General features: G+C 37.6%; 1 protein-coding gene across 2 annotated transcripts; it reads right to left on the minus strand.

Annotated features, from left to right (window-relative positions):
• Positions 1–411: 411 nt before the first annotated feature.
• On the minus strand, positions 412–25,518 carry WDR41 (WD repeat domain 41). Of its 2 annotated transcripts, XM_066569318.1 has the most exons (14): positions 25,415–25,518; positions 21,345–21,460; positions 18,431–18,479; positions 16,620–16,751; positions 16,163–16,225; positions 15,592–15,703; positions 14,186–14,248; positions 12,330–12,440; positions 10,947–10,976; positions 10,792–10,865; positions 7,857–7,978; positions 6,784–6,872; positions 3,141–3,274; positions 412–1,329 (listed from the first exon to the last, which is right to left on the minus strand). In XM_066569318.1, the coding sequence occupies exons 1-14, from the start codon at positions 25,463–25,465 to the stop codon at positions 1,177–1,179; spliced, it is 1,299 nt and encodes a 432-aa protein (XP_066425415.1). In that variant the 5' UTR covers positions 25,466–25,518; the 3' UTR covers positions 412–1,176. The 2 variants fall into 2 exon arrangements, with proteins under 2 accessions (XP_066425415.1, XP_066425414.1); XM_066569317.1 differs by having other exon boundaries at positions 10,792–10,976.
• Positions 25,519–25,521: the final 3 nt, after the last annotated feature.

Consider the following 25,521-nt stretch of genomic DNA (forward strand, 5'->3'; position numbering starts at 1 on the left):
ACTCATTATCTTGTCCTCCCTCATGCCATCTTTGTATCAGTTCTGGTTTAACTGTTTCATTTTTCAGTTTGTTTTTTGTTGTTGTTGGCGGGGAGGGGGGAGAGGGGATTATTTACTTGTTTGTGTGTTGATTCCTTTTTTGCTTTTGTGTTTTTGTTGCTGGGGTTTGAACTTTGTTTTAGTTTGCTTTTCTTTCCCTACTCCTGTTTAGCTGCTGTTATTACAGACTCTTAGTATCTGTGCACTTAGCTACTTAATTTTTTAACCCTGAAATACTATTTACCTTACAAACTTGGTAGAGGTTTCTCAGCAGTCAGACTTGAGAATTTAGTATTCATATGGCAAAACACAGTTTCACTACTATTGAAATATCAACTCCTACTGCTTAAGAAAGGATTCTGAAAATTCATGGTAAGGCAAATGCTTTTTATTAGATACAATTTAATTTGATGAATGCACTATGGAAAGACTAAGCTAAACTACTCACACTGCATGCTAAACTTGGTAATGGTGTAATAGTAATGCTGTATGAAGTCCAGTAACATAGGCTAATCCAAGTAAAACTGCAGCTACTACTAGTAAACAGTTTCTGTGTACCTCAGTTTGCCAAAAATTAGAACCTGAGAAACTGGCATTACCTACCTTTTTTTTTTTTTTTTCTTACCATTGGTGCAGGATATTAACCAAAAGTGCAAAATTTCTATTTGAGAATGCTTTCTTTCAGGGCTTTCTGTATACACACAAATCTGAGCCATCAATGAGGAAAGTTTAGCTTCTAGAAATAAATTAGAACAGGAAGCTGCAGATTTCTTCCCGTGCCTTCTTCCTGCATATAGCATTGTGGATGCCCTCAACTGCTTTAATTATGATCCATCTACTGTATTTCACAAGTCTTAATTTTGACATTCACCCATGAAAATTTTAAACATTTGGAATAATATTAGAAAATATTTAATGAGTCATCATTACCTTCAGTCTTTCAAGAGAACACCATTTCTGCTGACAAAGCATAACAAAATGCAACATCCCCCTTTGATAAGAGTAGCAACTAAGAGAAGTCCCAATATAACACATGACATTAAGTGTAAGCCCTACTAGAAGTCAGACTCCCAGATTCTTTAAACTCATATTTAAAACACATCCAGTTTACATATATACAGCCTGTATTCAAACAATTTAAAGTTTGAGCTGCAAATCACCATTTTGTGCCAATTTTTTAAATAGTGTTAAACTGCGGAGGCTAGATTCTCGTTCACCATCCTTCCACAAAATAATGAGGTGGTCAGCAGAGCATGTAGCCAATCCCAGTTCACCAAAGTACAGGAACATCTGCAATGAAACAACTATTATTACCATGACGCTTGCATAAGATGGTCAACTGCTTTATTTATTTAGTGTATAGCTGGATTAAACAAACATATATATCTGAAATGGCTCTGCTTTTAAATGGGAATACAAAATTACATACTGTATGTTAGAGATGCCATAAAACTGCTACACAGAAATAAACTCATTAGTCACTTCATACTGAAAGATTTCCATCTAAAAAAAGCCTTACAGATAGGTAAGTTAAAGGACAGAATTCTGAAGAAACTTGTTTCAAGTCAGGAGTAGAAGAGTGAACGACTTGCACAAACTCTGATCTGGTTTCTTGGGAACAGAAGTGTTCTGTTCACTGGGTACACTGTCCCCCCTCCCCCCTACAACACAGAGTTAGCAGCAGGCCTGGAAAGATCAAAGGACAAACAGCTGTGACAGACACATGCCTAGTCACACAGAGGAAGTCAAACAAGCAAGAAACATATTACTGGAGGGAAGTACAGCACCAGAGGAAGGATTTTGCAAGACCAATGGAGCTAACAAATCATGAGTTAACCCCTGACTTACGAGATCATCACAAGACTGCCTAAAATTAACCACTAACTGCAGTCCAACAAGACAGCCAATGGAACCAGTGATGTCACTATCGCATACTCACAATGCCCTAATTCTGCAGTTTGTAAAAGGGATCTGTCTAGGGGAAGCATTCAGGCCAAAACCTACCTGCCCTGGGAAAGCTCCCTTAGCTACAGGGTTCCAGCAGACACAGTCTGCCAAGTCCTCATCTTGGCCATCACATTTCATCACTACTCGACATTTTCTTCCTCAACAGCTCCCATATTCCCAGAGTTTAAAAAATCCATTCAAAATTTTCCATATGTAGAACATTTTAGGAAATCACATCCACCATCATCTCCATTACTCCTTTGCTCTGCATCTCAGCCAAGACCCAATGTATGCCTCTCACCTTCGTTTCTCTTGCTGAATTACACACTATGCCCTCTTGCTTAGAGAGCAACTTTACAAGTGGTTAAGACCCCCCCTCCAACAGTTTTTCAAAAGAAAGATGGCAGAAAGGGAAAGAGAGCCTTGAAGAAATCCCTTTAGCAGAAAGGTTCACCTTAGCTATTAAAGAAAAGCTTTCAGGTTTTAGCAGCAGCAGTCTGAAATCCAGTCTGCCTCATGAATGCCTGTGAGCAAAGCTACTCCAGAACCACGCTATCCCCTTCTGGCTGCCCTTCTCCCTGCTCTTGCCAAGAACATACGTAAAAGTCCACTGTAACGAAGTGCTTTGTTACTTCAATACCTTGTGACAGGAAAGTGTGGAGGGAAAATGCCATTTAAAATGAACACCCACTATTTTAGGCAGACAGAAGCATGGAACAATACTGGTAGTACTGCTTAAGTTAAAAGACCTCCTTAATGCTCACAGCACAGAGGGCTAAGAAATAACTCTGTGTGTTTTGGTTTCAGTTTTTTTTGTAGAAGCCCTTCTTTAGATTGTGAACTTCAGATGAAGTCTGGGTCATGTACACGTTCCCAGCTGTATTGCCTGCAGTCTCTAAATGAAGCAAATACTCTGTGAGATTATCTCTAGCATTTATGTGCAAACACAGTCCTCAGGCATCAGCGAGCAAGTTGTCATTAGAATATTAAGTCAGTGTGTATACTGAGTATTTTCACACTGCACTAAAGATACCACAAAATGTGCTCCTAGCCTCCAGAGCCAGACAGTCAAAAGTTACAGCTCAAAAAACACTGTCAAATTTATGTTACTTACTAACATCCACTTTTTCTCATTCTTACTAAAGCTGACCTACCTGCACAGCTGATGAATGACCAATCAAATCACCAACCAGCTCCAAGAAATACACAGGTGTATTCTCCTGCATCTTCTTAGCAGCTTGGTTTGCCTGCTTGTTTGTCCTTCCAAATCCCCACATGTTGAAAAACCCTGAGAGGGGAAAAAAATCTCTTATTTTGATAAAAATCACAAATACAATTTATTTCTTCTAGCTAAAGAGAGAACTACAAAAGCCATATAAAATCTAAAAGCTGAACACTCTGTATGGCAAAGACAAAAGCACTGTACTGTGCAGCTCTTTAGCATCTGGATTATTCATCTTGAGGGAAGAAGGAAACATAGCTACTTGTCCCACTTAATGTAATTTAAAAAACATGCTGAATTACACACCTGGATGAGACAATATACAGATTTAGGAACAAATACAAAGACTTCCTAAAAGAATGAACTGAACAGCAAAGTAGGTGCAGGACAAGTTTATGCAGGTGTTTATCTTTGCTCTGCCCACCTAAATTCTTACTTGTGCAAAGAGCACAAAAATGAGGCACCAATCTCTCCTCTGTATGTTCTGCACTACAGCATCTAAGTGCTAGCTCATTGCCTCCTTCCTTCAGCAAAACCTATCAGCAAATGTGGAGTGTAAAGATAGTACTTCACATGTTCCATTTAGATTGCACAAAAGTACACAGCCACAGCCCCAGAACTGTGTAATAGTATTGACACAAGTAAGAAGGTTGGGTTCTGTTGACAACACAGTTCAGACTTTATTCCCAATCCTTCCCTCAGCCCTATCAGCACATAAAACTAGAATTGCGCTAAATCATGGTCCTGGTTCAAGGGAGATAACTGGTGAGATGAACAGCTTCTCAGGGGATCCCTAAAATAAAAAGAGTGCAAATCAATAGCAGTATCTCCCTAAGGTTTTTTCCAAACATCTTAATTCATAGAAGTTATAAATTTATAATGTGAAACCAAACACCCCTTGTCACTATGTAGATCAGCCTGTCACCAGCAATGCTGAAGATGGAATATTCCTGAAGATGTGTTTGTAAATCAACCTAGGCAGCAAAAATACATTTTCAAAAGTTACCAACAAGAGATGAATAGCTAGGTAAACAAGATACACCAGGAAAATTATTCACATATTGAATCAAAAAATTCCTACAGAAGAGCAACTGTGTTACTGTTCCCAGTCCTTGATACGAACCATACTGTCCAGAGCACCTGTCGAAGATCCCAACTGCCAGTGTGCAGGGGAGCTTGGCCAAAGAGTTGCAAGTACTACAAAGGAACTGTCATTACTCAAGCATAAGCAGGAAATACACAGGAGATGGAAGCAGGGTCAGGCAAGTTGAAAATACAGAGAGGCTGTAAGAGTAAGTAAAAATGAGACAAGGAAGGCCAAGACCCATCTGGAATTAAAACTGGCCAAGGGTGTCAAAGACAACAACAAGGGCTTCTTCAAATACATCAAGAACAAAATGAAAACTAAGGATAATGTAGGCCTGTTCCTAAATGGAGGGAGGGACCCTGTAGACCAGAATGCAGAGAAGTCAGGTACTGTACTTCGCTTCAGTCTTCAGTGACAAGACCAGGAAGGAAGACTTTCCCTTGGTCAAGGAGGATTAGGTTAGAAGCCATCTAGGCAAACCTGACATTTCCAAGTCCATGGGCCCTGAGTGGATGCATCCACGAGTGCTCAGAGAGCTGGTGGACACCACTGCAAGGCTCCTCATGATCATCTTTAAAAGGTCATGGAGACTGGGAGAGGTGCTGAGGACTGGAAGCAAGCAAATGTCACCCTGGTCTTCAAAAGAGAAACTACCAGCCTGTCAGCCTCACCTCAATCCCTGGGAAAGTGATGGAGCACTTAATTCTGGAGACCATCTCTATCTACATGGATGACAAGATGGTGATCAGGAACAGGCAGCAGTTTCAATAAAGGTAAGCCATGTTTGACTGACCTATTTGCCTTCTACAATGAAGCAATTACTTGGATGGATGATGGGAAAGGAGTGGATATTGTCTACTTGACTTCAGCAGGGATTTCAACACTGTCTCCCAGAACATCCTCATAGACAAACTCAGGGATGTGGGCTGGATGAGTAGACAGTGATGTGGATCAAGAACTGGCTAAACAACAGATCCCAGTGGCTCAAAATCAGTGGCACAGTTGGAGCCCTGTCACTGGCAGAGTCCTCCAAGGTTTAATACAGAACTGTTTAACTGTTTAATACAGAACTTCATTCTTGACTTGTAAAAGGTGGAATGTGTCTCCTCAGCAAATTCATTGAGAACACAATGCTGGGAGGAATGGCCAGCGCTCTGGAGTGCTGTGCAGCCCTTCAGAAGGACTTTGGCAGGTTGGAGAGATGGGCAGAGAAGAGCCATCTGAAAGTCAACAAAGGCAAATGAAGGATCCTGCACCTGGGGAGAAACAGCCTCAGGTACCTGGGGCTGACCTGCTGGGGAGCAGCTCTGAGGAAAAGAACCTGGGGGTCCTGTGGAGAAGAACCTGGTGGACAAGAAGCTGTCCATGAGCCAGCAGTGTGTCCTTGTGACCAAGAATGCCAATGGTATCCTGGGGGGCATTAGGAAGAGCATTGCAGGTCATGGAAGGTAATCCTGCCCCTGTACTCAGCCCTAGCAAGGTCTCCCCAGGAGTGCTGTGTCCAGTTCTGGACTCCTCAGGACAAGCAAGCAGGTCAAGCAGAAGGCTGCAAAAATAATGAGAGGACTGGAGCATCTGGATAGGCTGAGGACACTGAGCTTGATCAGCCTTGAGAGGCTCATCAATGTCTAACAGTATCTGAAGAGAGGTAACAAGACTATGGACCAGGCTCTTCTCAGAGGCGCTGAGTAGTAGGACAAGAGGCAATGGGCAGACACTGATGCACAGGAAGTTCCACCTGAATAAGAGGAAGAACTTCTTTACTGTGTGGATGACTGAACACTGGAACAGGTTGCCCAGAGGTTGTGGAGTCTCCCTCACTGGGAATACTCTAAAACCATCTGGACACAATCCTGTGCCATGTGCTCCAGGATCACCCTGTTTGAGTAGGGAGGCTGGACCACATGACTCACTGTAGAACCTTTCAACCTTATCCATTCTGTGATTCTGTGGATGTCTTTACTTGGGGAAAATGCTCCCTGTAACACAATCAACTAGCTCTGAGGACCGCAGTGCCCAGAGGCAGTATGTGAGTTTGGATACAGCTCCAAACTATGTCCCAATATAATTCTAAGTTCAAAGAGGAGATGTGGAAAACACTTTTTTTTTTGCTGCCAGCTGCTTATCTGCAAGCTTTCATCATAAGCTCCCTACTCTTGTACGGTATAGAATTCAATACTGTTTGGTACAAGGAGGAAAGGATCAAGGTTTGTCAGTTCTTTTTTTTTTTTTTAACTGGCTCATACAACTGTAAATTTTAAGTAAGCTTTATGGCACAGAATTGCTTCAACTGGATCTTCTATCATCCCATATCAGATCTTGGGAGTACTTGAACACCTACACTCTCTTCAGTTTCCCTCCCACACCTGCAATCAGTTGGTTAAACACAAGACATTATCTCTCTTTACAAAGCCTGAAAGCCTCTCTATTCCTATATGGTGAATACTGAGTTTTTAAATGTTCCTTTCACTCCCCACTACTAGCAAACCTGTCGGAACTGGTTCAGCTGGCAGCTGCTGCTTTTCTCTGAGTTCCCAAATGCGCACACTGCCATCTTCTGAACAGGAGATCAGCTGCCTGTAAAAACAGTTGGTAAGCAACACTAGCATGGATACTTACCTGTGCAAATCACCTTGTCATGCCTCTATGAAAGAGACAGTAAGTGCCTCAGGTTCTATACAAGTTTACTAGAACTCTTAAATGTAGCAGGGTGTGCAGATGTTCCACAGAAAATAAAATTCATTAGTAGCAGAAGTATAACAGATATTTAGAATAAGTGGAAAAAAATAAACCTTTTCAACTCCGTATTAAAACCATGCCACTATGTAAACCAAAACACAACCAGTCTAGACTCTGCAAACACAGTTCCTCTAACTGGTTTCTGTAAGTTTACTTTCATTAAGCAAAGCCCTATTTTTCTTACAGAAAAATAATGAAAGGAAAGGTACTCTGTTTCATTACACATTTAGAACAGCTTAGCATACATGCAGTTACAAGACCAAGGCCTCAGTTTTTATCTTCTGGCAGATTTTGCCCCATTGAACAAGCACATAATGGGATCTAATACTATTATCTATAATATATTACAGCATATACATATATATGCAGCAACTTGTCCAAGTTGGCTGTCAAAAGTTCAAACTAGAAACTGCACTAAGAAACAAAAACTGCAAGTTATTATTTTTTGTTAAAACATTTCAAGTGTTATAAAATATTTAATGAAAAATATATGCTATATGCCTTTGCTTTCTATTAGCAAAATGCCATTAAGCTATATTTTCACAATACAAACAAAAGTGCTTCATCAAATCTGATTTTGAAAATAGCTGAGATATTTTCAGCCTGTCTACCAGCCATAATGGAATATAGGTTTTCCCACTGAATTACAATGACAAATTTTCCAAAATTAGATCAACAAGTTCTACCTAATAAAAGCAGCTCAAACTGAAAATCAAGTCCCTGCCCTAGAAATCCAATGTAGCTTTGCAGTCTGTCTCTAGTCACTCTTCCAGGTTTTGCTTTTCTTTATTGCATTAACAAAATGTACTATGTTTTTTGTACCTGTTTGGAAGCTTCTCAATGTGCAGCACAGAGGAGTCATGAGCAGTTCTCTGGCAGGCAATCACACGCTTCATTTGAAGATTATATACGTATATGCCTTTCCCAACAGCAGCAAACACACACTGGAAAGAAAATTCAATAGAACAACTTACAGAATCAGATACTGAAGGATCACCTTGCATATAATGGATTTCCAATGATACTATGACCTAGCTTGTTTCTATCCTCATGTTATTGCTTTATCCCAAACATATGAAATTAGCAAGTTATAAAAAGAGATGGATTTTTTAAAAGCAAATGTGGGATATAATCCTATATTCTAAGCAGTAATTTTATGTCTGTATTTTTATCCTGTTCTTCAGAGTCTAAGCAGAAACTAAAGATACCAACCAATCAATACACTTCTGTAATTAAATGCTCATGTTCTTACAGTAAAATATTGTCCCATGTTTTGAAAAGCCCTTGTTTTATCAAGAAAAACTACTATTATTCTTAACTGAAGACAGAGATGGATAAAGAGACCTTACTCAAGCATTTGAACTCTATTGAATTCAGAAAAGGAACTCTCTCATAGCAAAGCATTACACAATACTCCATTTTGCATTCAATGCTCTTCTTCAAAAGATTGCAGGCATTCCATCTCATAACCATCATGACCCTAAGACACCAGAAACAGTTTACAGATCTTTGGAACTGGACTGCTTCATGTCTTTTGATGAACTTAAAAAGGACAAGTGTACAATCCTGTGTATGTACACATGATTAGTATTCAGTACCAGAAGAGTGCAAAAGGTTTCCATTCAGTACATATTTGCAGTTTTGAACATGCCTTGTTTAGATGACAGTGTTCAGGAACATTTCCCTGAACAGCCAGCTTCTTTTACACAACCCAAACATTAATATCTGATATACAATTCACACTACATGTCTGTCAACATTTTGTACAACTCGTAGCCTAGGGTCTTTTGACTAAAGTTTCCTGTATATATTCATCAATGTTTTGACATTGTTCAAAACTCTTTGTTCAGGTTTTTATTCTTTTTTTTTCCCCTTACATGTATCTGTTGTGGGAGCACTGAAGCTGAACAGATTTCTGATACCACCAATAGGAAATCAAGACAAAAAACAAACCACTAAGCCCCTTATCTTAGTTTTGCATAAGGTTCAAATGCAATGGCTTTCAACATAACTCTTCCAACTTGAGCCATACAATCTTAGAGCTTTGCAAAAGATGCTCTTCGTGGAGCACTCTTCTTTTTTCACAAGCCCTGGCAAAATCCTGGTCAACTCAAAATCCAAGAAAATAAAACATATGAAGCATAAATTGTACAGTTCTATTAACAGGCAAGCTAAACACACATACCAGGACAGCAGATGTACTCCTCAGCACTGTTTCCTAGTTTTGAAAACCTTTACCATCCCATTTGTTTCTGAATCATGTTTTGCCTACAAGCCCAGTGTCAAACTAGACAAGTGTATCTTCTCCAACTACCTAACTACCAAGTCTGGAAGACAGAGAAAACATATATTTTATGCTATTTTTTAACATGAAAAGCAGTGGTCTGCTTTGAGATAGCACATTACAAAATAATATGTTAGACAAATACATTTCTGCACCACACTTTAAGCTCCTTGAGGAGCTTTACAATACAGACAGCACTACCTTAAAAGCACCTCCTATTTTGGTATGTAATACTAGAACCACCTTTTCTTCCCATCATTCAAAACTCTCACAATTTAAAAAAAAAAAATCACACCTATTTATTTAGTTCAGTCTCATGAATGGAAGACAGCAGCCCCAGATTCCACACTGAATGTTTTGAAAACTTCTGTCCTTCCTCAAATTCTTTCCTACTCCCTTAAAACACATCATATGTAGCTTTCAAGCATGGAATCTAAGTGTTCTGAAGCTAAATTACAGAACTTATCCTAAATAAAATCCATTTTCGGCTCATTGTAGAAATAAGCATTAACAAAAAAACCACTGTTTATCCCACCTTTAAGGGCAGCCAAATCTTTTTTGGCCCCCCAACTTCTCACAGTATTTCTCACTCCAGTGTTTTAGGAAAGTTCTATTCAGAAAGAGGCAAATGTGTCAGGTGACTGTTTGGTCCTTACCCTATATTCAGGCTTTTCCACAGCTTTTATGTTTTTACAGCTTATATATCTGAATCCATTTCCAAGAATCTCTTTCTTAATCATTCTCAATAACAGACCTACAATGCCCCAAACAAAATCCCAGAGTACCTCAACATTGAAAGATCTTTTATTTTGCCACATTTAATTTTGTGAAATGTTGGTAACATTTCACAAAATTAAATATCAACCTGAGTATTTTTAGTGTTTGCTGTATGATAACTGAGTTCTAACTGAGTATTCTGACCAAGAATTTATCTCTAAAGCATGACTATAGTAGACAGGATCTTGGAAACATTTGAGTATACAATTCTGTATAGTCCCCCTGAACAGAAAGAGGAATACTGATTTACTATTAAGCATAGACATACGCCTACTCTTAAATAGTACCCCATAGTATTCTCACAGTAACCTCAGCTGTAACTGCTCAAACAGGTGGATTACTGGGAAAACTGTATTTCCAGAAGCTGGACTACAAAAGATGATGCCATCAAAACACACACCCATTTTTACTTTTCTCTAGTGGTAGTTTAAACAAGTAATAAATCTTTATTAGTCAAAAAGAAATGCTGTTGTGACAGTCCATTATGTTAGTTTCCATACCATCAACATATTAAACCCTTCATATAGGTCAACAGCAAATATTTTATATAAAAACCACTGACCATATAAAATAGCTGTGCACATTTAAAAAAAGTCTCTCATATTATAACAAGGAAACTGAAAATATAAACCATTCAGTCTTCTGTGGTAAGATCATCCTAGCTTACTTAAAGCAATTTACTCTGAAGCTTTTTACCTCCTCATCAGATGTTAAGTGTTGAACTGAAGTTTCATGTGGGCTTTGGGATAACTTTATTTCTGGTTGTACATCTGGATGGACAGAGGAGTCCCAGAAGTTGCACTCAGATGCCTGCTTTGTCCAGTCAAGCGAATCCCAAACTATTAACTCACCTATATGAGAACCTGTCACAAAAGTCAAATCTGAAGGGGAAAAAAACACACATAGAAATCACATGATATTAAAAAAATTAATTTCACACAAAGCTACAACCCTAGAAAGACAGCCCATTTATGTATAAAGCTATGTACACTGTGCAGTGCATAACTGACTGGACAAAAACCTCTCTCTTTGAGTAAATACTCATCAAATTACCTAACATAGCTCAGACAAGTGCTCATGTAAAATTAGAATTAGGAAGAAGAACATTCACTGGCCACAGAGCACAGCACAGAGTTGCAAAGGCAAGGAACACCACCAGAAGTGTGTACAAATATTTGAACTTCATTTCTACATAAAAAGCCCTTCTATTCCTTGGGGAAGCATCCCCCAACATCCCCCAGACACAACAAAGTACATCTTTGCCCTAAATAGAAATACTGACCACAAATTAAATGAATGAGTTAATGGCAATATTGAAGTAACTGCTCATGACTTTATCACACATGGAAAGGAACTTCTACAACAGTACTTAATGCAGGTAGCATCTTGTCTTTTTAAGCCAAACACTGCTTGCCTTTCATAATCAAAAAGAAGAAAATAATGGCAACAGTTAAGCTCAGAAACATGTACCATAGAACCCAAGTTTTCTTTTTTCCAGCCTGTTGTTACCTCTGTAACACAACCTCTTTGTGCCAGCCAGGCAGACAGAGATACAGCCAAGGATAAATAAACACTCTCTATCCCACCAGTAACACCTTTTCCTGGCTGTGGGGTTGCTCCATAAAAAAAAAAAAAAACAACAAAAAAAAAACCAAAAAACAAACAAACAAACAAAAAAAAACCAAACAAACAAAAAAAAAACCAAAAAAAAAAAGGGAAGAAGAAGAGTAGAAAGGGCTGATGCTTGCAGCAGAGCAGACAGAATTTCAGGTATTATTTCAGTATTACCCTAATGAGCAGCATAGATCATATCAGCTTCCAGACCCTCTCTATAGAGGCTCTACATGCAGGCTCACATCTGCACACTCAGAATCTCCAGTTACCTTAGGACTACAGCTGCAAGGGATATGGCATTGCATATCCCATTTTAACAATAAGAAGGAACAAGACAAAAAAAGTAGCATTTTTAACTTCCACAATAGAAAGACCAAGAGTTCCATTTCCATCAATGACATTGACTCTTCTACATTACAACTCATCTGGTTTCATTTAATTGTTAATCCATAAAGAAAGTGTACTTTGTCACATCACTACCTTTGCAGCTACACAAAAAGGTACATCCACTAGTTACTAAGTTTCACTCCAGTTAAAACTTTAGTTCAAATAAAAACTCCATGGGTGAAATATCCCACTGGTAACTAACAAAACCAGTAATATTATAAAATTATTCTTACCATTAACACTGACTAATGATGAAATGTTATCCTGATGGTCAACAAGGCGCTTTACTTCAAGAATATTCCAACCTTCATACCCATTGTTAGAAGCACTCAGCCTAAAAATAACTTCAAAGATAGAAAAATTGTCTAAATAAGCTTTTTCATTTGGAATAAGATGGAGCTATGTTTAAATAAAACAACATTTTTAGAGACACAAATTAAACATTGTGAGACCATATAAGAGCCACTTATAATCAAAAAACAGGAAGCCCTTACTTCAGTGTTACCATTAAGGCCTCAGCAAATATAGGATAAAACACTTCAGCCTAGTAACTCTGAAATTCAGAGAATTGGTCAACACCAGAAGTGAAAAGTATCAGACACCTTTATGGATAAGTTAGTACAAGTGAAATATGTTTTCTTGAGGACTCATCTATGTGAAACAATAACATTCAAAAACAATTAATATTAATATCCTCTAGTAAAGCAACCAATATTGTCAGAAATTAAGACTTTATTTTAATCGGTCTTGGAATTTCTTTTCTATCTCAAGGGTACTATAAAGCTACTCATTATAGCCTTGGATAGTTAGAGATCATCAATACCTCATACTTCAGATCCCAGGATAAGGAAGCTCTAGAGAATCTGAATATCTTGACAACTCAGATAAGCAATTCCAGACCTTCTCCAGAAGAACAAATGTCAATTGCCATAATCAGATCTGGACAGGTGGCACTAACACTGAGGGAGCTGACAGAAGAGCTCACCAAGCCAATCTCTGTCATTTATCAGGAAGGTCCCAGTCAAATAGAGGTTGGCTAATGTGATGCCCATCTACATGCCTGGTTGTAGGAGGACTGAAGGAACCACAGGCCTGTCAGCCTAACGCCAGTGCCAGGTAAAGTGATGAAACAAATTATCTTGAGTGTAATCACACAGCACATACAGGACAACCAGGGAATCAGGCTCAGACAGGATGGGTTTAAGAAAGGCAGGTCCTGCTTGACCAACGTGAGCCATTGGGTGCCAAGGTAGCCAAGAAGGCCAGTGGCATCCTGGCCTGCATCAGCAACAGTGTGGCCAGCAGGACCAGGGCAGCAACTGTCCCCTTGTACTCCACACTGGTGAGGCCACAACAACCACTTCAGGCGACACCTCAAGTTCTGTGCTCAGTTCTGGGTCCCTCATGTCAAGAAAGATATTGAGGTGCTGGAGTCTGTTCACAGAACACCAAGAGAGTTGGTGAAGAGTCTGGAGTACAAGTCTTATGAGAAGAGAGCTTGGGTTGTTTAGCATGGAGTAAAAGGAGACCTTACCACTTCCTACAACTACCTGAGAGGAGGTCATGCCAAAGTGGGCATTGGCCTCTTCCCACAGGCCACAAGTCACAGGAGAAAAGGAAGTGGCCTCAAGCTATTCAAGGGGAGGTTCAGGTTGGACATCAGGAAGAATCTCTTCACTGCAAGAATAATTAGACATTGGAATGGGTTGCCCAGGGATGTGGAGCAGTCAGCACCCCTGAAGGTGTCCAAGAAATAACTGGAGATGGTACTTAGTTCTATGGTAGTTGACATGGTGGTAACTGGTCAAACCTTAGACTCAATGATCTTGGAGGTCTTTCCCAATCTTAGTAATTCTATAATTCTAAATACAGAAACATTTTGTTTTGTATATGATGCATATTTCCAAAAATTCTTGAGTAAGATTAGTATAATCTCCTCTTTGTCAATGGTCAAAGAAAAAACATTGCTGACTACACCCTAATACCATTTACTTTTCCTATAAAATTTCAGCAGAGTGGTCTTCAAACATATCTCTGATAAGCAGCTCTTATGGAAGAGCATGAACACTGGAAAATGCAAGATACTCACTTAGCTCTTTGCCAACTGCTGCTGCAACACAATTTTTGGGCAATTCAACCAAAGCACTGATGCCTTTGAAAAAAGGGGGAAAAGAATATTGATTGATCACAAGAAAACACAACAAACTGCTATTTATTAATAAAATTCTTAACAATCTGCTTTCCACTTATCAAAACCAAAGTCTACTGACTTAAGTTAAATGACATCAGACATGAATAGTTTATCTCAAACAGAGGTAAGTCAGGAGTTTTGGTCTGAATCAAGCAGAATTCTGAACATCAAAATTGTGGTGAAGCTGAAATTAAATGATCTTTTTATTTTACATACAATTAAGATATTTGTGTTCTAATCCTGGACAGTATTAAAAACACCATGACAATTATTGCAGCTCTAAACACAGGCACTACCAAAATCAGATACTGATACTATCTCAAGTGTGCACAATTCTAAAATAACGTGCAGAGCAAGACAAAGAAGAATAAAGCATATGATAAAATGCCCAGCTTGCTATCATCTATTTTCATCCTGCAGAAAATTTCCCCACCCTCTGACAAAGCACCATTAGAGGAAAATTCCTCAAGGAATAAGCAACCTCTTTCCCCACAAAGGAAGTCAGAGATTAGGACAGAAGAGAGGGCCCATGCCACACATTCCGTTGATTCCTTGTACCAAAGTTTCAACAGCAGTCCATACTAAGCACCACAGTCCAACTGGTATTTAGCATGATATTTCACATTGAACCAAAAGAACTATTAATACCCTCAAGGACTTAGGAGGCTTTGCCTACCAGTACTTTATTCTATGACAAAAATAAGGCCAATATCAGTTCCACCTTTGAATGTGATTCACAGCTTCGTAAGCATCTTGGTAAAGTACAGCAATAACATGAAAAATTTTCTTCACATGGACAGATAATATAGAAGTTCACTAACAGAAAAGCATGATTGACAGTGATTTCTGATTATTATATTCCTATCGAAACATGCATTTTCTACATCAAAAGTATTGATTCTTAACAATAAAAAAAATAGTCTTTACTGTCCTGCTATTACAAATTTTCACTCTAGAAATATAATAAAACTCCCACTCAATCAGACAAAAAGCCAGTCAAAGGATCTGGTACATGTTACAGCAAACACATGAATCAGTATCTGAGCTCTAGCCCTGTAGTTCAAGACAATGTACTGTACTAGTTACTGAGATCTGAGATATTCTAAAATTCACACAGCACAGAACATTAAAAGAGGTCTTAGTTCAGAAACTATTAAATTTGACATTTAAAGAAATAAAGAGTGGCTCTAATACATAATGTTATCATTAGAATTAAAATGAATTTGCCAAGTTGGTTTTGCATCATTATACAGATCAATTTTACTTGCACTTTACCAACTATAATGAGTAATTTCCATTTTTACCTGCATCAGTAAGATGACTGGTCTTACACAAGAGATCTAATTTTTGGTTCCAAACACATAGATCACTCCCTCCAGACAACCATACATTCAGTCTTTGAAGAACTGTCAAACACTGCAGAACAAAAACCAGATATATGTCTCCTGCAAAAGTTCTTCAGGGAATTTTTCAGTGAAATGATCATGAGCTTTAGTTAGATAAATCTGTAAGTACTACGAAATACAGTATCAAGGTCTCTGAGAAATACATATTTCATTACACACTAATATGTTAAATTTTTCATCAACAGTGCAAAAACTTTAAATGTTGTAGGCTGCCTTTTCCAACACAGTAATAAAACCAAGTCACACCACTACCTTTGATCTACCTCCTCTCAAAAAGAAAACTGAGGTATTAAGAGATCCAAAACCAAATTAAGAATTATGCCCACTTCTCAGCCATTATGTACCTATTCTTAAATAAAGCAATGCCTTTCATTCTAACAAACCTGCCCACATGACCCATGATCCAGACATAATAGCTTAATGTATAAAACAAAACAACAGACATTCATAGGGATTCATTCTTCAGTACCTTTACAGTGGACTGGAAACATGACACTTTTTGAACCTGTCTGCCACTAGTGCAGTCCCAAACCTGTCTTTATTCATTAAGGAAACTGAAAGGTTTCTATGTATCATAAATGAAAATGCTGTTTTGGTAACTAAATGACAGATTAGGAGAGAGGTATGCAGACTCAGTCTCCCAAACCCTGACAGTCTTCTCAGTATTTGGCCTAAATTATATATTCATAAAGGCCAAATATTTATATTCATAAAAGGCCTGTTATGGATTCATTTTTTTTGTGGCAAGGGATGTATCTACATGTGAACAATAACTAGTGAAACCCCTGTGTAATCCAATTACACCTAGTGGGTATGGGTAGCCTTAAAGTTTTGAGATGGGCTGTAGCCTGTGTCAGTGCTATCTTTAGAAGTAAAAGCCACAAAAAGTCCATAGAATTTTAAATTCTCTCCAGATCAAAGGATACAATAACTGTTCTATCAGCTGATGCTGTTATAATCAAGTTAGTTTTTTCTTCAGCAACATCTGATGAAGAAAACGGTGCTATAGCTGTAATTTTGTGTGTGTGGCCATGAAGTTCATGAAGTTTTTCTCCAGTCTGAAAAATAAAATCATGGAATACTAAGGTTAAAATAGGAAAATGCTTACAATAGCAGAAAATATAGGTATTAAATTACTTTTTAAAGCAAGAATTACTGTGAGTTTAAAACTGCCCTTTCTTAAGAAATGTAAGGATTTTCTACTTACTACCTTCAGTACTGTTCAAGATCTTAAATGAAATAACACACTATGAGTAAGTTTAAAGAAGTAGTACATAATGGAAATTATCCTCTGAGTAAAAAACCTCTAAAAGCCCTTAAGAACACAATTCTGTATTAAACTCATTTACTTTTAAGGCAAATATTGGCTAATCATCCTTCTTAATAAATCCTACACCAATTCAGATTTGTTGACAAACCCTTAATTGAAAATGAATTTTTTTTGAACTATTGGAAAAACCTGACATATATTTATGGCCAACCTCCTGCCAGATTTACTTACTATGCTCATTGTCTATAGATTCAAGTGGGTGCTTTAGACAACTACAGCTATTTCTACTAACATTTTAAGTAAATGGAAAAACCCTACAAACAAACAAGCAGAAACAAATTGGCATTTCAAAAATACAGCTAAAATACAGGGTAATTTTAACTGCAAACTTCTTGACAAATGTGGATTAATGTTTTAAATTAAAAGTGCAAAGATTTGCTTTAACAAACACAATAGAATTCCCACAGAAATAGAAAATGGAACTCAGTTCATAAAGCTGGATATCCAAATGAGTTTTATGTTTACAAGCTGCTCAGAATACTGTGCATATAAATTCACACATGTGGGTTTTAATACTAAAATCCCTTTACTTTTACAAATTATAGAATTATAAAAAGCTTTCAAAACCAGCAAAGCACTAGCAGAAACTGCTCAAAAGTTTCAAGTCTCTCCTTCTGACCATTATAAATGTCACAGAAATTTTTCAGAATTAGTAGCTCTGCAACAATTCTTATTTATATTTAAAAGAATATTTTAAGTCTGTTATTTTTTCTTCCTCAATTGAATGACTGATACATTGCAGAACCTTCATACTTCTTGCTAAACAATGTAACTCATATACTAGACTTCCCTAACCTAGGTCTAATGCTCATCGGTTCTCTGCAGTAACTGTCTCTGCAGTGCTGTCAACGATACAGAGAAACAGAGCAGTAGAGCAAAACAGCAGGTGTCACACTTACAGAGCACTATTTGTATGATAAAACTAATGTCTTATTAAGGTTTTCAAAAGTTGTAAGAAGATTTTTTATCACAGCAAGCAATTAAGGGCATGTTCATGCATGGCGTGAAATGTTTAATTCCTACTGACTTTGGAATCTTTTAAATACAATTTTGTGATAGCTCTCCATTAATCAGTCATACTAAAGAGGAATTACTAATAGAGTCACTGAAATGTATTTAAATCTTAAATGTATATAAAAATCCTGGCAAGTTTGGGATCTTGCTACATATTTGTTGAGTTACTAGTCAGCATTTCAGCATTTACAGCAAACACAGAACATACTTTCAAAGAGTAACTAAAATCACAACTTCACACTTCTGCTTTTAAACAGAAAAACATTTTCAAACAGTAGCTCTGCAGCAATCCTTATTTATTCTGCTTTTTTTGCTCCTAGACATTTCCACCTCTTCTCTACAACATCTACCCTGTCCAGAGCAGACAAGCCACCCCTAAAAAAGACAGCTAACCTGAGCATTCCACAGAAATATGATTCCATCATCTCCTGCAGATGCAAACCTGGAAAAAAACCAAATCAAACAAAGAACCATAACAAACTGAAAACTTCATTATAGCATAATGTAATGGAAAAGCAGTAAATACTTACAGAAGTAAAAATATTTACAAGATATATCAGATTCAGTCTTTAAAGAAAAAACATGTATTTGAAATCCTAATTACAGTTTCTAAACTGAAATAGTGTATTTAAATAGGTGATTATCAACATATACCTAATATAAGAACAAGACTTAAGAATTCCAATAGTGTTATAAAATGTCTTCATGGGTCACCTCGGTCTTTTTCAGTCATGATCACCATCATCTATAACCTTGTCTGTTTCCTGAAGGAGCAAAGAATGGTCAAATGATCAAAAAAAAATCTATTCTTAAAATGTGTTATGAACTCTGTTTAATTTAATGTGTCAAAGGCTAGAGTATTACTTGCAATTTTACCTCAGTCCAGTTTTTGGAAGACTCTTGCTGAGACTTAGCCTTCTTTAGTGATCTTCCAATCAATATGAGCCTTACTTCATGTTTAAAAAGTACAAGAGCAAAGAAGAAAAAACCCCAAAAAACCAACCAGCTTTCTGTTACATTCATAGAGGATTTATTTAGTATCTTCAAAAACCAATATGAGAAAATTTTCCACTCACTGGTTTTAGCTGAGCCACTGAGAAAACAAGAAAATCCTTCTGTAAAATTCTCACTAAGATGATATTATCTAAAGACCTGAAGCGTGAAACTTGGCTTACAATAGTTGACAAAAAGCTCACAATGGAATAGCTGCAGAAACTAAACAAAAACATTTCAGAAGCTTGAGTAACAATAGTAGTCTTACGGAAAAGAATTAAGTGAAAAATATTATCATGTGTTTAACAATATAGAAAATATATTCTTGATAAATAAAATTTAGAATTACTGCCAGTAACAACTGAAACAACTCTATTAAACTCCTCAAACTCTCAGAATACTAACCAGCTACACAATTCGCTCATTATCCATATACTATTTCACAACCTATCTTAAACATCACCACTAAGGCTTTAGTTTTACAATGATTATCATTATTTTAGCTTTAGTAATTTACCTGCCACCAAATAACAAAGCCCAAAATGGAAAAAGACTTCTTTTTATAAGACTGCATGTGCAAGCTAAGAATACTGTGGTGTTTCTACAAAGATGAATTACACATATTCAGTTTACATTTGAGAAAAACGTACTTTGATAAAGGGTTATTTTACTAAGTTGTCTGGGGAAAAAAAAGACTGAAGAAACCACAGAAGATTCTTCCATTTTTATATGAATCTTCTGGTGGACTACTACACAGAAAAATAAATGTTATAAAAATGCATGTAACTTTCCTGACTATATATATATATATATATATATAGTCAGGAAAGTTACATGCATTTATATATATATAACATTTAAAATAAAAACTGGCAAGCTAAAAATCCTCCATGGAGTCTTCTGTGAAATTTTATTTATGTATATATATAGATATATATAATATTAGAAAATAAAGATTCTGTGGGCATTTCTGAACTGGAAGAGACCACTAGCAAGGTCTCTTCCAATCAATGTGCATGGGGAGGAAGAGAATCTTCAGAATCTTCCATCACAAAACACCTATAGGATATAAAACAAACTCTAGGCCATGTTAACTTCATGCAGTGTATTGATGACTATATTAGAATTTCCCTTCTGTATATCTAATCGGTAAAAGATATAAATTACTACATCTCCTTAACAGAGCTAATCTTGCCTATTACTTATGTTCTTAGTCACTAACATTTTCTATTTAATTCTCCACATCAGTTAAGAGTCACTACATTTTATGACTGAATTAAGACTCCGCAACCTTACTTTTAAAGCAGAAAATGAATTCTTCTCTCATAGAATTATGTTAAATTAAAGAACATGCAAGGTAAATTTAGAAAAAAACTAGAATAGAAACTAGTTTGTAATGTCCAACTATCATAATTCATACTCTCAGTCACACTTCCTAAGTTACAAAGGTAAATACAATTATTTCATCTTCTTAACCAGTTTTCCAGTTTTTAGATAACTCTGTCCTCAGAAGATAGATAACTCAGTCTTCAGAAGTTACAGATAGAGATTGTTAGGAAATATACAGAAAGGTGCATATAGCTGAAACCTGAAGGAGAGAAACAAAGGAACTATCAGTTTCAAAGAAGTATAGCAAGTTGAACCAGATCAAACTGGAAGAGACACGTAACGCAGAGGTCGGGCATACAGTGACTTTTGCTAAGCAGTCATTCTGAATAAAGTAGCTAAAACTTTAAATCTTGCAAAGCTAAAAAAAATGCATTAACCAAAGCTCAAGTGAATTTAGCACTATAGCATCAAAAGAAGTGCAACAAAAGATCAGAAAGAAAGGAAAAGCAACACCCATTGTTGAAGATGTCATGTCCAATTCTACAGCACATCTGTAGGAGTCTATTACATTCTTTCGTAGAACCAGAAGGTAAAACAACAGCTATCCTCAATTCAGAAACACAGGACACATGCATCCTGTCAGAACAGCAGCAGACTGCATATTGTTCTGTAAGAATCTATGCATGTACAGAAGGCAGCACTCAGACCAGGAATAGACTGAAAAAGAACAGATGAATTAGCTAAAGGCAATTCTTACAACAAATGAATCTGTACTGAGAAACATAACATAATGATCATTATTTTCTCATTAAAGTTTGACTTAAAAGATACAGTAACATAGGAAGGGAGTATTCATCCCTTGACTTAACACCAGTTTTTCAAGCTCTCACCCCCAAAAGTAAAAACACAGGATTAAAATGTTACTACATTTTTACAAACATATTGCCAAGGACACTGTGAAACAATTTGAAATGGCATTTCATACCTGAAATCATCTATTTGCACTAGAAATCGTACTATATCTTGATGACCTTTCAACACAAGGAGCTCCGTGTAAGGATTCTGTATTTGCTCTTCACCAATTGTCTGTACAGAGGATTTCTAAAATTCATAAAAAAGGAAGTAAATTTATTTTGTACTAACATAATTATTTTCATCAGGTCTTTGTAATGTCTAACAGTCTACATACAGACCCATGTGTAAAGTTTCTGAAATACCATTTTGCTTTAATGAAAATCATAATAAAACATAATTTCCTGTTATTTCATATAAATAATAGCTTTCTATAGAATGTATTTTAAATTACAACATAGCATTTTCTTCTCAACAAAAACATTCTGTACTGATTTAATTGCTGATACAGTGAGATGAAAACCAGCTCAGTTATAAGCTGTCATGTGAAGCCAGCTTCATGACTCAATTCACCATACATTCAGTCTGTCATTAAATTACACCTCTTATGGGATGGCTGTGAACCTCTCATATCTTTCATCTACTGTTCAATGTTAAAATCCTATATAAAGACAACATATTTAAAACAAACAAGAACAAATGCTGTTTTGTTGCATAATACGTAAATCACCCACTGGTACTCTATTCACAAAATACCACAGCAAACTGCTTAAAAAAATATAGAGAATGATTAATCATTTTATAGAACAGCATCTGCAATTACCCCCAACTAGACTATTAATTAAAAGAACAATCGATCACTTGGAGCAAGCTGATCACTAGGTAGGGTCAATAAAATACTGCATAGAGCTGCATTTTTAAGGCAGAATAGTTCTGCCAATCTCAATCGTCATTTTATTTCAAGACAACCTTTTTGTAATTAAGATCTGAAACATTCTGAAACAACTTGCCAGACTTTTTCTTTAACCATCTAAATAGTGACAGCACTCTCTCCCTTCTAGATTTATTTTACACAACAGTCAACATCATACTATTTCCAAGATTGTCCTTTCTTTGAGAACTTCAACAGAATGTACATTGTAAAAACAGCAACTACAGAACACTGTGCAATATCCATCACATGACACATGAAAGACAAACATGTCATCCTCAGAAACTTGAACTTTTTCTTGCAGGATTAATAAATTATTTTCTATTACTTTGATATTGGTACTACGATATTATTCCTCAGGAACTAAGAACAACATAGTTAATAAATATGGATGGAAAGAAACCTGTTGTTATTTTTAAAATGAAGAGTTTTTAATTTTTAAATGAAGCTCTTGTGATTTTATATTGCTTTTGTGCTACCTGATGCAATTCATGAAGCAACTGTTCCTCATTTTGTGCAATCACATGAGAACAGCAGCTCCCCTTTAAGATAATGCAAGTAGAATCTGCATGGCTGTAATAACAAATTAAATAACTTGGAGTTCATTCATTATAAGCTAATCAAAACCACTCCTTTTAAAAAATTAGAGTTCTAAAAATCCTAAGGAAATTTCAGTATACCAATACTACAATCAGAAAACATACATTCAGAAAACAATTTTAACACCATTCTGAAAAACTCAGAATTTGTATCATTAACATCCCAATTTTACAGTCTGATGTTGCTTCCTATTCAATACAAGATGATGTTATTTCTTTTGAACAATATGTCTAATCTTAATTCTAACAATGCCTGTGAATACTGAAAGGTACAGGGCTGGTAAGGTACTTATATATGAGAACAAAATAACATCTTTTTCCCCAGAAATGTCATACAACAAGTTGTGCTCTCTTCAGATCTTCATTAATATTTACCCAAGTGTTGGGTTACATTAATGTTCTTTCTCTGAAGAAATCTATTTTATTATACAAACTACTAACTGGATTCTCCTGTACCAACACCAAATTTCTGGAGGTAAAATCTGGATACTGATGTTAATGGAATCTATTCCCAACATGCATACTTTTATGCATGACCTGCAAGCAACATTACAGTAATCAGGAAAAAAAAATTCATCTCAACCTAAAAACTTCCCAAGATGTGAAGCATTTAAAAAGTGGGATTTTCAAAAGCTATTCATGAAAAACACAGATACAAGAGTACACAGGAATACTGATGTATGGATCATAGAGCATGACAGATTAGCTCCTATAGACCACGATGATCCTGCACTGAAGTGCTCCCACCACAGAGCCACCATGACTAAGATAACACCATGGCTGGCCACCAACTGAAGAGATTCTGATTCCACAGATAAAAAAAAAAAAAAAAAAGAAACAAGTAAGGAGAAATTTCCATTTCACAAACTTAGGACAGCTTTGCCAGAGGCTCCCTCTATTCACCCAGTGCAACGCCACTCTAACACATCTGCCTGAAGTCACAGCACAGGAAACAAGCACCTTAAGTCCACAGCCCACACACTGCTGTGGGCTTTCTTACCTATTGAAGAACTAATGGTGATGAAGATTATTAAATGAAACAATATTACACCATGCAGGGTGGAAAAGTCTAGGGACTAACCCTCAGGAATACTTGTTCTTCAGATTTTCAGCTGAGAAGCAAAATTAGTACTATTGTTCCACAACTCTGTGAGAGCAAAACAATGAGAACAAAAGTCCCCTGGATTGGATTTAACCAAGGCATTAATGGCAGAATGGAAGAAGCGGGCCACACCTTGATTTATGCTCATGCTTTATTAAATCACAGTATATAAACCAAAGCTGAAGTCAAACTTTGGAGAGGCACACACAATAATGCGGTTTTCTAGCACATCTTAGAAAACTGCATCGTATTTCCCTATCCTCCTTCTAAAAACAACTGCACGCAAACCTGCAAATGTGACTGCAATCCAACTGGCATTTTGACTGATGACAAAAGTCAGAGGTATTTCCACACATCATCATTCCAACCTGGTGCAGACCCAAATTAAGTACTGACCCTTAAAGTCAAGCATAATATTGGCATAACTTGCTCATGAGCAGCAAATGAAAAACAATTATTTCCTCATACATGCCTAGATTACAAAAGCACTAAGTGCATGGAGTGCAGCAATACTTTTAATTAACTCTTGTTAAATCCATGCTGAGAACTTCAGCAGACTCTTAGAGACACGAAAATTGCAGAAATTTCTCCGTCTAATCCAGTAACATTACTCTTAATCTGAGCAGCAGCAAGGATGTCAGTGTATAGTACACTCCACAACAAAGCATATTTAATAGATGACGTACTAAGAACAAATGCTGGTAAACTACTACAAACTACTGTGACACATAAATAACAACTTACTGCCTATAACTTACATTATCGACCTCAGAGTCCTGAAAGCAGGACTTGCAAGAACTGCACGAAAGCTACACACCAAACTCCCACAAAGCAGGAGCTTAGCTCGATCGTTCTGCTGTTCACAGAATCAATTAGGTTTGAAAAGACGCCTGAGAACGAGCCCAGCCTATGATAAACACCACCCTGTCAATTAGACCACGGCACTGAGTGCCACGTCCAGTCCTTAAACACCTCGAAGGATGGTGATTCCACTACCTCCCTGAGCACTCCATTCCAATATCCAATCACTCTTTCTGTGAAGAAATTATTTCTGATGCTCAGCCTGGATCTCCCCTTGTGCGGCTTGAGACTGTGTCCTCATCCTGTCACGGGTTGCTTGGGACAAGACACCAACTCCCAGGGCTACCCTCTCTTTTCAGGTAGCTGGAGAGAGCGACAAGATCTCCCCTGAGCCTCCTTGTCCCCAAGATAAAACCAACGGAGCTCCCTCAACTACTCCACACAGGACCTGTGGTCCAAACCCGGCACCATCTCTGTTCCCCTTCTCCCGACACGTTCCAGCACCTCAATGTCCTCCTTGAACTGAAGTGCCCAGACCTAGTCGCAGGCCTTGAGGTTCGCCTCTGTGCTTTCCCAGCTCCCCTGTTTCTCTTCGAGGACGCTCGTAATCCGTTCTATCAGTCCGATTACCTCGCAGGCCGAGACCCGGCCCGGAGCACGGCTCATCCCGGGGCCAAGACCCACCCTGCGGGAAAGGCCATAACCCAGCGCATCCCGACCTCACGGCATCACCAGCCCCAAGCGCAGGGCTCCGCAGGGAGCCGTCTCACCTCGGCCAAGCCCTGCGGCTCCCGGCCGCCGCCGATCAGCCAGCGCAGCATGGAGACCGGACCCAGGGCCGCGTCCGGGCCCTCCTGCGGCACCGGCGGGGCGGCAG

The sequence above is a fragment of the Molothrus aeneus genome, chromosome Z (assembly GCF_037042795.1).
Source record: "Molothrus aeneus isolate 106 chromosome Z, BPBGC_Maene_1.0, whole genome shotgun sequence".
Taxonomy (NCBI): domain Eukaryota; kingdom Metazoa; phylum Chordata; class Aves; order Passeriformes; family Icteridae; genus Molothrus; species Molothrus aeneus.